Consider the following 14406-nt stretch of genomic DNA (forward strand, 5'->3'; position numbering starts at 1 on the left):
ATATCATACTAAGATGATATCTCTTCTTATTCTTGAAAGCATAATGTGTTCTATAAATCCTCTCTAACCAAGAGGGAGTGTTAAGGTTGTAGCTTCTGTCCGATTGATTTTATCATGAGATACCTTGTTGATGGTAAATCATCTTTAAGATAAATATCTTATATATAATATATATTATATATGTAATATAATATATTAAATATATAATACATTATATATTATTATTATATTATATAATAATATATTTCATATATGGTTAATATATTAATATTACATATATGCTTAAAAATGAGTTATACATTTAGTTATTTATTAACTAATGATGATCAACTATAGAGACATGTCTCTTCATGAGACATGTCTCCTCCTCTCATATTTTAGGAGTTTTCAAATCTGCACTTGGAAGACATCAATCAAATTGGCAATGTTAGTACATTTGTAGAAAACGATCCATGTTACTAAACACGAAGTAGTGTAGAAAGGTGTTCATTATTTCTCACCAGATGTACCAAGGAGGCACGATCCCCTTCTTGGGATTTTTGGCGATTTGTTTTCGACTAGATGTATTTTTATTTATTGTGTTGTCATTTTAATTGATTTTGTACATATAATTGTTATATTAATTTAAATATTTCAATTTATGTAATTGTACATAATTATAATTGATTCTTATTTGCTTCAGATTTGATTATAGGTTAAAGATTTGTGGTTTGTTATAGATTTATGTGGTTTGTTATTTATTTCTTGCAGGATTATTCCCTAGATTAAATCTTCATGCTTTATATTTATTTCTGACTTTTAGAATGTTTGCTTTAGAGTTGTGAATTTAATTTTATTTCCTATTGCCAAGAAGTGATAGTTCCTAACATCAAGAAGTGACAATTCCTGTCGCCAAAAAGTGTATGTTTATTTTTGTGTGTTCTAGCTGCATTCATCCCCACTTGGCTTTCTATCTTCATCCCTAGAGCAGAGAGATGCTATACCTTTCATCAATCTACAACCCTAGATTGACATGAGATGCAAGATGACTTGGCTATTAAATCTTATTAATTATTCTCAATACTGGAACAGCAGTTTGTATCTACAATTTACCACTTTTGACATGATAATAATAAATTGCACAATTGATTCCATATTTTTGTGACTTTGAAAATTTTGATGATGTATTAATAAATGATGTCATTCACAAAGAGTGTCACTTCTCACTTGAAACTTAATTTTGGTCTCCTCTTTGGTGAGCCATGCAAATTCACCACTAGCAAGCGAATTTTTACCTTGGAAAATTTTGATGCAATTTTAGAATTCAAGTAAATAATGTTAATGCCACTCGTCAATTTTTTTGTCCAAAACTTTACTTTTCATCAGTAAGGTTGAATGATTCTACTCTCTTAAGACATTTTATGTTTTTGAAATTTTTTAAGATCGTCTTGAGAGGGTCCATGGTTTTGATATGTTTGACAATTCTGTCGTACTATTGAGAACTCACACAATTTCTCACTCTATTGCCACTTTTAATTTGTACACAGCTTTTGGATGTCTATAGACCTGTCATGCACACAAGGGAGACTTGAGTCACTTCAAAGTTTCCACTGAAAAATTGACAACATAGTGTTGAATCACACAATTGATAAGGAGATGCCTCGTTTTGCATTTTTCAAATAAGTTTGATGATGCAATGGTATATAACACAATCCATAATAAAGATTATGTCTCTTTTCACTTTCACTTAATTTCAGTGCTCCTTGTGGACAACTTTCCGATGAGGAGAAGCCATTTTGCATTCTTCTAAATTTTGGGTAGTCTTGTGGTTGAATTGCACAACTCACCATTAGCATTCCACCTTTTCTGTGCTCCAAATTTTGAGACAATTTTTCACTTGCTCAATAGAGATTATATCACATTTCACTTGAAACTTAATTTTTTCAGCTCTTCATTAGTGTCACATGATCCACAAAGAAAACTTCATTTTTCACTTGATTTTAGGCTCCTCTTTGATGAGTTGTCTGGCTCGCAAAGAAGAAGCAACCTTGCACTTAACTTTTTGGTGGCTTAGTGGTGAATCATTTTTCTAACTTTTTCAGGTGACTCGACACTAACACACCGCCTTTCCATCCTAAGCAATTTTTAATACAAATTTGGCATTTGAGCACTAATTTATGGCCTGATCAATGATCAAAAAGCATCTATCATTCCCTACATAGTGATTTTAATTAGAGAGCAAAAACATGACATCAATGAACATAGGGCATGAGAATTCCACAATGACCAATTACAGTGAAAAAAATAAATTTTCATTAGCAATATGAGTCTATATGAAAAAAATTGTAAGGGTACAACAATTACCATTACTATTATAATTGCCATCAAGGTATACTACCATAAAGAAACCTACTATATTTAACATGAAAAACATGGGACGCTTTAAGCATACAAAAATAACAAAAGATTTTCTCTCAATAGAGAAAATAAACCATATCCTTCGTACAGGCTTTAATGAAGTTAAATTATATATGATGTTCTACCAACTACATCCTTTAAACAAATTTACAATTTTCATTGCTTTTAAATTTTGGTAAGATCACAAGTCTTTTGTCATCATGTACCTTCTTGTAGTTTAACAAGTTAGAGACAACAAAAATTCACAAATGCATTTGGCTCCAATAACCTCTGCAGATAGGATAACTTGAGCAGAAAAAAATTAAATATAATTAACTTTAAATATTTGTTTCTAGTTCTTATCTTTTTTAAGTGTGAATTCAGTTCTCTCCCATGCATCTTAAACGTAAGCATAAAACGGAAACCTAAGAATATCTTAAAAACAGTTTGCAAAAAATGATACAAAAGCATCAATTTAGAGGTGTCTCTATACTGATGACAAAAAAGTAGAGATGAAACCTTTTGCATATGAAATTGTTTGCCATTCGAAAACCTACTTCTGTAGCGCCAACTGCTGCAACACCCTACAATGCACCAACTTTTATGTGCACATTAAATACCACAAAGAAAACAACCCATTCAAGATAGTATGACAAGAATATTAGAAGGAACAAACGTTATATTAATTTATTCAATGGACAAGAGTATTCTGAGGTATTGATTAGAAGCAAAAAATTAATACAGTTTCACCCAGATCTAAAAAAGAAACATAAGTAGCAATACCATTAAAATTAGCAACTATATATATGGAGGAAAGATCATAAAAACAGATTCTGCTCAGTTTGTGATAACATATGCTTTTAGTGATTTAATACATGAATATATAACACCACACTCATACCTCTAGCTGGGAGGGGCCATTTCCAGAACCTGTAATTTTTATGGTGCAACCTTCTAGTTGCCAGTTCTGTCTTGAAGGAAGGACTTCAGTAGAGATTACCTTTGGTGGACCAGAGATGACATGAGTTACAAGGAAATATGAAATTGAGTGAGACCACCAAGATTATCATCTTGTTGATGTTAGCATTGGGAGGACAAACCAGATTACTCAGAAAGAACAAAGAAACAGATTACATCAGGAAGGATGTTGATAGGCATTTAGTGAGATAAGTAATCTCTCTTGAGTACTATTTGTTATTTTGTACTCAGTTTGCTATTTGTATCCCTATATGTACTATAAGAGTCATTTACCTTGTTATGCTCTTGTTCTTTTCCTTGGTCCACGCATATGTTCTTGCAGGAAAAAAAGAAAGGTGCATTAGAAATGTTGACGAGGTATTTGCGCAGGTAGTGGTAGCATCTGGGATTACAAAGCAAAGTCAAGACAGGAGGATTCTCCAAGTAAGAGGGAGTGGACGGTGGGAGATTTTGTTCTAATCTCAGGATGATCTTATTCCTGTCTGGCCTAGGGCTCAATCTTATGATAGTAGGTCCAAGGTAGTCTTGGTCTAGCACTTTCAGTCGTATATGGATCATACCAGATGATGAGAGTCTGTTGGAGCAAGATATCTTCCATGACTGGAACCATGTGTGCAGGTTATGCTTCCAAGACAGAAGGAGCAGCTAGATGATTTTCTTCAATTGACTTCCGAGGACCTTGGTCATATTGGTTTCGAGGGAATTAACTATGTCAAGATGGTTTCTCTACTGATCAAGAAATTGTAGCAGTCAAAGGACTGTGATTCATGGGATGAAGTTCCATATGTGCAGATTGGAAGGCCTTTATGCGGACATCTAGGTCATGATAATTTTGGATAAATGGATTCTTATTGGATCGAGAAGCATTCAAGAGAAGAGCTTAGCGCATCATATGTGAAAGTCATGTAGGTTGAAGAATGAAGACACAACCTGCTTCCATGAGGCTAAGTTGATGGCACATATCTAGATCAATTTCTTTGAAGAGGAAGAATTAACATTTAGAGGGAGTATGACAATCCATCACAGGCAACCTTGGAGAAGGAGGTCCAAAGGTTGATATCAAATTTGAGTCTAACAATCCATCAAAGACAATCTTGGCCAACAAGGTCAAAAGGTTGATATTAGATCCAAAGGGAGTCTAACATTTCATCATATGCATCCCTAGACAAGGAGGTCAAAAGGTTGATATATGTTTCAGACAGAGCCTACTTAATGCATTCTTCTCTGTGAGATCAAAGTTTGAGGTGCAATTCTTTTTTGTGAGGGAAAAATTTGAGGTATCAACCCTTGTACCATTTTTCTTTGAGGCGAAGAAATTTGAGGTACCAGCCCTTGTAGCATTTTTCTCTAGGACGGAGAAATTTGAGGTACCAGCCCTTGTAGCATTTTTCTCTAGGACGGAGAAATTTGGGATGAAAGCCCATGTTCCACCCTCTGGGAGTAGCTATGGTAGATCTACCCTCTGGGAGTAGCCATGGTGGATATGTGAGAAAATCCATGACTTAGCACTTGTGTTTATTCACCCTCTGGGAATAGCCATGACAAATGTTATGATAAGATGATGACATCAAGTTGAGTGATTTTGGGTCACCCACTTGTGCTCATTCATATTTCCATTCATGGGAGTAGCCATAATGGACCCACCCTCTAGGAGTAGTCATGGTGGTCATGTGACTGTAACTAAACACTTATGTTGAGTAGCCCTCTAGGAGTAGTTATGGTGATCGTCATCGTGAGATGATGACATTATGTGAGTGATTTTGTGATGAACTCGTGTTTGTTTGCATTTCCATTCATGGGAGCAGCCATGATGGAGCCACCCTCCAGGAGTAGCCATGGTGAACATTACTCTATAAATTAGATATCAAGAAGGATTCCTCCCTATCTAAGACGGAGTGTTAATATTATTGTATGATCAGATTCCTTCAGGCCGACATAGATAACATAGATGTTGTGATAATATGATTATTGTGATATAATAATTATATTGATAAAATTATTGTAATTAATAATTGTTAAAACATGTAGCTTTGGTCTGACAATAACTGTAATCTAGATCAATATATACATATGTATATATATACCAGTATGATGTACATATTGTTATACATACATACATACATACATACATACATACATACATATATATATATATATATATATATATATATATATATATATTGGCAGTATGTGAAATTATGCATTTGATCGACACAGTTGAACCAATGAACATATATATATATTATCTGAGATTACATCTCAGTCATGATCCATACTTATTTCGATTCCTTTGATTTAAAGATCATTATCAATCTATATTATACCGGGCTGCATATGAATTGAGTTCATAATGATCGGTTATACATGGTTAAGACTTGTATTAAGTCTAATTAAATCGGGTATGATAAACAAACACCGAACCAGTATGATGGTGAAAGTTCATGTCTCCATTTGGAGACATGTCCCTTCAACCTCACACCCCTCTGCGTGATCTGTATACTTGATCTACCCGACATAACGAGGCATCGAAATCAATTAATGCAAGCACATCAAAGGATCGTGAGCATCTCAAGTTCAAGAACATCTTTATTATCTCTGTTATTTCTGTACTCACATATATAGATTCTGGAACAAATCGAATTCCTTGACATGGGTGTTCAAATCTGCAATCAAAGTTGTGAATTAATCAACCTCTTAATGAAATCTGGTAAGAAATCTACATGGTATCAGAGCCTTGTTAAGGAGAAATCTCATTAAGTTTAAGAGATCAGATTTCACATTAAGTTGCAGTCATTTATTATTCTTCAAGATGACAAACATGTTAAGATTCGAACACCACCTTACAAGTTCGATGGAAATGTGAATAGACTATACTGCTTTGGACTACGAAGAAAGTCAACTGTTTTGCTTTATACTGTATTAGATTTGGATTTATTTTGAAGAACTATCAAACATATCAGAATTTCAATTCTTCAATATCTGCATATAGTTTGGACCCTTTACATTCCAATGGACTGTCAACAGTACATATTGTATGCTGCCTACAAATGTGAACATATTAAACCCATGGAGATGCGGTGGAAATGTATTCGTGGGAAAATATCAGGATATATAATCAACACTAAAAGATCTGAGTTCAACCTATCATTCACAGTCAGAGATTGTCTTGCAATACATCATTGATAGCTATGTATACACAGAGACTTGTACTTCATCAGCAATTGAATACAGAGACCGAGTCTAAAATCACTGTAGAAGTTTGACAGCTATATCGAATAATTTTTATTTGCAATGATGAGAAGTGATATATATTTAGTGCATACTTAAGAATATAAGTTATTCACCAATCTATGATTGGACGATTATCATAGTTAACTGTCATGCTACTAGTGCATAAAAGTTCCTGTTTTAAGTATATTCAAGGGATAGTTATGAGACATTCATCCTGTGTTTGAATATATCTTTTGGCAGTACTTCCAATTTCATGTGGCAAGAATCTAGGCAGAGATCATATAGCTGATAGAAGTTGCTATCAAGTGCTCTATATTATGGCTGTGTTGACATTTACCGAGGACCATCATGACATGTTGTCAAGTTCTGCAACCGTCTTTTCTTTTGCCTTATACTGTGCACTTAATAGAGGAATAACTAATTATCCAGTCAAAGTTGGATAGAATGGGATTTCAAGAATTACGATACTGATTGGAATGTCAAGAAATGCCATAATAGTTGCTTATATACTGGCCTGTATGCATACATCAGAGATGGTAGGATTCATCTTAACTTTTGTGGAAAGTTGAAGATCATCCTAAAGAGTCTAAGCATTATAAAGTGTGACTACTTCATGTTGAAGTTGAACATTACCAGAAGATATGAGTTTCATGTAAGGCTTTGGTGAATTTCCAAACATACGATACTGTTGAACACATCTTCCACTCGTTACATGATATTCTTAATTTGGAAGGTCGAATAGACCCTTATATTAGTATATGCCAAATACAATAGAATAATGTATAATCTATGGAAGTTAGTGAATCAGAGGATTGGCACCTAAATGATGCTTTTGGGACAAAATGTCTAAGGTTACAGATTCACATGAAACCTTGGACATTGATCATGATGCCTGGATGAGAGACACTCTGTAGTAGTAGTAGAGAATGATGGTTCATCCATCATGAAACATTGGACAAAATTCAGACCCAATTGAATTCTTGGAGCAAGATATGCTTCCGTAAGAGAAGGGGCAGCTAGAGGACCTGCTTCAATGACTTATGAGGAACTTGGTAACATTGGCTCAAAGGGAGTGGACCATGATGCTACCACCTAAGTCATGATAAATGCATACTCTTTGAGCTTGAGATTCCTCTTATTAGGGAGCAACTAGAGGATCTATTTTAATTGACTATCAAGAATTATATTAATTCAGAGGGAGAAGATCATGTCTAGATGACTTCTCTATTGACAAGGAAACTATAGCAATCAAAAAGTAGATATACAATACATTGTTGTGAAATTCTTCGTGTTTTGCTTAGAACCAGAAAGATAGCAAAGAAAATAATATTACTAGAGTCTTGTGACCCAGCTCTAGACTAGCTTTATGATGTGTTAACATAAGTGATCATTATTTCATACCCTTGAATAATGTTCATTAGTTCATGCTGTAGACACCTAAAAACCTTTAGAAAATAAAGTATTTTTATTTTCTGAAAAAGTCCTGATGACATCATCATTTATTAATTAATTAATTATTTAATTAATTAATTAATTTTTATGCCATTAAATCCCTTTATCTTAATTAAAAATATTTAATTAAGGAATCCCTCCCAAAAATGTTTAAATCTTATTTAAACATTATTTCCCTATTTATTAATTATTTAATTAATAAATTGACCAAAAATCCTAAAATAAATAAAAAATTTATTTTTTGCCCAAAACTTAGCCAATTTCCTTAAGACCACTAACCTCTTCCAAAATCTTCTAATCCTTCTTTAATTTTGATTAAAGGCTAATCCCATCATTTCCTACCCCTAATCCCAACTCAAAATATTTAATTAAGATTAAATATTAATCCTCATGTTTATTAAAAAAGTTTTAATAAATATCTCCTCAACCCAAACCCTTGAAATAAATAAAACTTTATTTATTTCCTAAAAATCTAATTTATCCTCATCCTAAGAAGTTCTAAACTCTTCTAGAAAGTCTTCATCCTCATCCTAGGAAATTCTAGACTATTCTAGAAAGTATTTATCCTCATCCAAAGTCTAGACTCTTCTAGAAGATGTCTTTAAACCTAATCCTAATCCCCTCCTAACCTTGTCACATTCCCTAAAAATGGGTTAAGACTTACTAACCCAAGCCAAAGTTAATAAATATTTCCTCCTTCACCCACCTTCATTAAATGCCATCCACTTGCCTATCCCTAAGCTAATCCTAAACCATCCTAATCCATCCTCTAATCATTTGCACAATCCTAAGCAAGCTTAAAACCTTCCTAATCAAGCTCAAGTCGAAATTGCTCTCATCTCCCTCAAAATATCTCAACCATAAAACTTTATGAAGCCCACTAGGCCATAAATGACTTTTCCAAGCCCTTTTATTGCTCTTACAAGTCATTATGAGGGTCTTTATGAAGATTTTATCCCTTGAGCCTCCTTTGTTGACTCATGCTTCCCCTTTCCTCCATCCTCTCACCATGTGACATGTGTCACTCCTTGATTGGCTGTAAGGAAGCACAATCCATGTGCTCTCCTCTCATGCAATCTGAACCCTCCATGAGCTTTTTCTCATCCTTGCATCTTAGCCCTCAATCCCTCAAGCCTCTTGCCTATAAATTGGATCCTTCCCCTTTGCAAAATAACACAATCCATGAAGTAAAGTCATAATGCCATTTTGAGAAGCCATTTTACATCAAAACCATACACTCACACCCAAATTCCAACTCCATTTGAAGCCCTTTTTGAAGCATAAAACTTGAGCATACATCCTATCTATTTAGACAAAGCTACTCAACAAGAGAGCTTCTCATTGAGAGAGCCCATTAATGGCTCATATTCTCAATTGAGAGCTCATCTTAGTCTATCTTGAAGTTTATGAATTTTGTTTAGTTTGTAGAAGCTTTATTTAAATTTGGTTTCTATTAGCATACTAACATTGCTTATATACACATGCTATAACATTGGGATGACAAATCTTGTATGCTTCTATGATTAACATTTCCCTTTGAGATAGTTTAGTTTTATCAATTTTTGAAATGTCTTCAAGATGGAGCAAGAAGCCTAAGAAATTGCATTCAGGGGAAAGAAAACTTAATACTTCAAGTTATGAACCTGAATTTAAGATGGAAATCAGATTCAGAGGGAATTTGATAATCTATTAAAGGAAACCATGGATGAGAAGGTCAAGAGGTCGATGCATGTAATTGGAGCTTCAAATAGAACCCACATTATCATGAATGTTTGGTGTCACCAAGCCTGGGGATAAATCCAAAGCTTATTACATTCACTCATGTTACTATGGAATCAAACAAGTAAATTTGTGTATGAAAAATAACTGCCATGAATAATGTTGTGATCAAAATAGAGGGAGTTGTTAGAAGCACTGCCAAGTGGATCTTTGATGACTTTGATCATAGTGATTCATGGAAGTAGACCGTGGAGATGGTTTCTAGACAAGGTACATTATCACTGAAGAACAAGTGGCCGATATTCTCACCAAGTCTCCTACCAAAATATTTTTTGTGCATTTTGAGACTAGCTTGGAAATTGTGGAGAATGAAGCTATGACTAGATAGAGAAATGTGTCATATCATCTAAGACTGGATGATAAAGTGATAAGTTGATTCTAATTCTTTATGTTGATGACCTTCTGAGAAGACCATCTCATTAATCAGTGTAAGAAAGAATTAACTTCCAAATTTGACATGAAGGACTTAGGGATTCTCCATTACTTCCTTGGATTGGAAGTTCGTCGGAAGTCTGGGAATATCTTACTACATCAAAAGAAGTACACTGTCAATATTCTGAAAAGATCGGGAATGTGGAACTGTCAACCTATGTCAACACTTATGAAAATCAACTTATACAAGCTAAAGGAAGCAATTGTTGAATCTAGACTAGTTGATCCCACTTTATACAGCCAGATAGTTGGGTCTCTAATGTATCTTGTGAACACTCGACCTGAAATTTGCTATGTTGTGAGTGCATTAAGTTAGTTCATGTGTGAACCTCATGAAATTCATTTTGTTGCCTTGAAGCATATATTAAGGTACTTTCAAGGCACTATTGGGTATGAACTTAAATATGACAATACCAACTTGGAGTTACATGGATATACCAATTCTGATTGGGCCGGAAGTTTAAAAGACTGAAAGAGCACATCAAGATGTTGTTCCAGCTTAGGATCAGCTATGATCTCATGGATCTGCAGAAAGCAAGCTTTAGTTGCTAAGAGTTCTACTAAGGCAGAGTATATTGCTGCAACAATGGGAGCAAGAGAAGCAGTGTGGCTTCAAAAATTGCTTTCTAGATTATTCTGTGAGCCTCTAAAACCTACCACTATTCACTGTGCTAACCAAAGTTGTATAAAGTTATCCATGAATCCGGTATTTCATGATAGATCCAAGCATATAGAAATTCCTTACCACTACGTAAGAGACATGGTGGAAAGAAGAGCTATTCAGTTGGAATATATTAATAAAGGTGATCAAATAGCTGACATTCTCACCAAGGATCTTCCTAAAGTGAAGGTTGATCATTTCAGAAAGAAACTTCATATGGTTGAAATGTAACTTTATGAGATTGAGTCTCAACTTTGTAAATTTGTATTATTTTTTAATACAGATGTTTAAAGTGTAAACTCTTTTGTCATATGTGTGACTCTATGACTTATAGGCTTACCCTATGTACATTATCAAAAGGTGACAATCTTTTATAATGAAATGTTGACTCTAATATTATAAGGTGATGACTTTATAATTATTAGATTACTATTATGATGAATATCTTGTAGCTTGATATTCATGGACAAGTCATGATAGTTAAAACAACATATTGATAGATATCATGTGACGTGATATCTGTAGAAGATCAATATGTTCATTTTTATCATGGTGGATATTAGGTGACATAATTTCTACAGATATACCATGATCTCTTAGATATCATGAGACTTGATATCTGTGTACACACCATAACTGGAATGAATATCATGTGACTTGATATTCATGGACAAGTCATGATAGTTAAAAGAACATGTTGATAGGTGTCATGTGACATGATATTTGTAGAAGATCTGTATGTTCATTTTTATCATGGTGGATATTATGTGATATAATATCTATGGATATACCATGATCTCTTATGGTAGATATCATAAGACTTGATATCTGTGTACACACCATAACTGGAAAGAATATCATGAGACTTGATTTTCTTAAGTATATCACTATCTAGGTGATATCACTTTTCAAATAAGGAGAACTTATATATATGCACTTTGTCTTCCCTAGCTAAGAGGAAGTGTTAAAGCATGTAGCTTCAATCTGACAATAACTATAATCTAGATCAATATATACACATGTATATATATATATATATATATATATATATATACCAGTATGATGTACATATTGTTATACATACATACATACATACATACGTATGTATGTATGTATGTATGTATAACAATATGTACACCATACTGGTAATATGTATGTATATTGGCAATATGTGAAATTCTGCATTTGATCGATACTGTTGAACCGATGAACATATATATATATTTGTATGAATATTGGCAAATATGTGAAATTCTGCATTTGATCGATACAGTTGAACCGATGAACATATATATATATATATTATCTAAGATTACATCTCAGTCATGATCGAAACTTATTCTGATTCCATTGATTTAAAAATCGTTATTGATCTATATTATATCAGGCTGCATATGAATTGAGTTCATAATGATTGGTTATACATGGTTAAGACTTGTGTTAGGTCTAATTTAATCGGGTATGATAAACTAACATTGAACCGGTATGATGGTGAATGTTCATGTCTCCAAATGGAGACATGCCCCTTCACCTTCACGCCCCTCCGTGTGATATGTATACTTGATCTGCCCGACATAACAAGGCATTGAAATCTATTGATGCAAGCACATCAAAGGATCGTGAGCATACCAAGTTCAAGAACATCTTTGTTTCTCTATTATTTCTGTACTGACATATATGGATTATGGAACAAATCGAATTCATTGACATCAATATTCAAACCTGCAATCAAAGTTGTGAATCAATCAGCCTCTTAATGAAATATGGTAAGAAACTTTACAATAATATAATTATTAAATTATCATTGTGAGATAATTTCATTATTTATTATGTGATTATATAATATTATAACTATATTATACAGTTATTATATTATTAAGAGATAATATAATTATATTCTTACATGGTAATATAATTATTATATAATAATATAATATTTATTATATTATATTAATAATATAATTATTATTATAATATATTAATAATTTAATAATTATTCTATTATATTAATAATACAATAATAGAGTGGCGTCCCCTGGTGAAGTGGTGCCACAATAGGTATAAAGGAAGATAAATCTTCCTCTCTTGAAAAATGATAAATATCACACAATCTGCTTTATTGAGAATAAACAATCCTCGGGAGGGACAATCGTGTATTGTCTATGGTTGGGAGGGCAAGTCAGTGAGAACTTGAATTCAACTTCTTCCAATCACTCCCAACCAAATTAATTGCAAGGATAAGGGTTTACAAAATTTAATCTAACTTAAAGAATGTGAGACAATAGTGATGATAAGGGTTTTAAAAATGTAATCTATTTTTTAATCTAACTGACTCTCATGCTAAGCATGCGCTAATTGGCATGCCAAAGGAATCATATGCAACACATTTCTTCATAACCTGAAATTTTACCGATAACTAACCCTCACCTTCAGGCTAACCATGCTCAAATTGGTACACCAAAGAAGGGGAAAAACAGGGTATGAAAATGTTGACAGTATTTAGCTGTGAAATATAAGAGCGTACCACGGCTGCGAAGGCGGCGACATCAGTTATGAGCTTGGGAATGCCGAATATTTGCTTAACATTCGATTCCACGTCGTATTTAAGGCTGACGCCTTGATGCCTCAACGATGAAAACATCCCTCCCACTACCTCTGACATTCCATCTACAATTTTTGTCCCCGCATCCTTCGCATGACCCGCCACAAAGTTTACGACGTCCATCGCCTCGATTATCTCTGCTGCCTATCGCCACTACTCTGTTTTCATGTCATGTTATCCATTAAACGGAGTAGCCTTCGCTCATCGTCGGATGGGAATACACAAGCCAGGCTTCTCTTCCGTAGGGTAAAACAAAAAACAAAATATAATGTATATAATGCAAATCTCAAATTAGAAGAAATTAAAAGAGTCTCACTACCATATAGATTTCGTACATGAAATTAAAAGGAAAATCAAAATTTTGAAAATGGATTTTTTCTTACTCCACTAATTTTTTTTGAAATGAAAGAAATTTAGATGTTTAATTTGAAGTTTAAAATGTTTGATAAAATGAATTCAACAATATAATATTACTTTAAGAACATTGGCCTAAATATGTTAAACTAGCACGTATTAGTGGATAGAAGTCATTTGTGTAATATGATTGGAAAATAGGACCTATGTTAGATAGAGTTCAAATTTCATAGCTTCCAATATAGATGTTTTTATTATTTCTAGAATAGAAACATTTGAATATGTAAAATAAATAGTGAACAATTCACAATAATTTTAAATTTAGAAAATATATAACATTTTTTCTTTTTTTAGATATTAAAATTTTATGTTATCTTTTCAATATTTGCATGTCTTATATTTATTTTTTAATAGGATAGTAGTTGCAACTGGCCTAATAGACATGTATGCAAAATGTCAAAGTGTAGGCAAGTCATTTGAATTGTTTATCAAGAACACCTCAAAGACAAGTGCTCATATGAAACACGATAATTGCATAAAA

General features: G+C 33.3%; 1 protein-coding gene across 1 annotated transcript in view; it reads right to left on the reverse strand.

The window, feature by feature from the left end:
- Positions 1 to 13759, reverse strand: part of EMB2737 (embryo defective 2737) — a 191581-nt gene extending 177822 nt beyond the window's left edge. The window contains exons 1-2 of the mRNA XM_089788108.1: positions 13434 to 13759; positions 2896 to 2960 (exon numbers count right to left, since the gene is read on the reverse strand). Of these exons, the coding sequence (XP_089644234.1) occupies positions 2896 to 2960; positions 13434 to 13634 (266 nt within the window). The 5' untranslated portion in view covers positions 13635 to 13759. The remainder of the gene's footprint in view (positions 1 to 2895; positions 2961 to 13433) is intronic.
- Positions 13760 to 14406: the final 647 nt, after the last annotated feature.

This window comes from Cupressus sempervirens, chromosome 6 (assembly GCF_028749045.1).
Source record: "Cupressus sempervirens isolate cs-2001-9-10 chromosome 6, ASM2874904v1, whole genome shotgun sequence".
NCBI classification, from domain to species: Eukaryota; Viridiplantae; Streptophyta; class Pinopsida; order Cupressales; family Cupressaceae; genus Cupressus; species Cupressus sempervirens.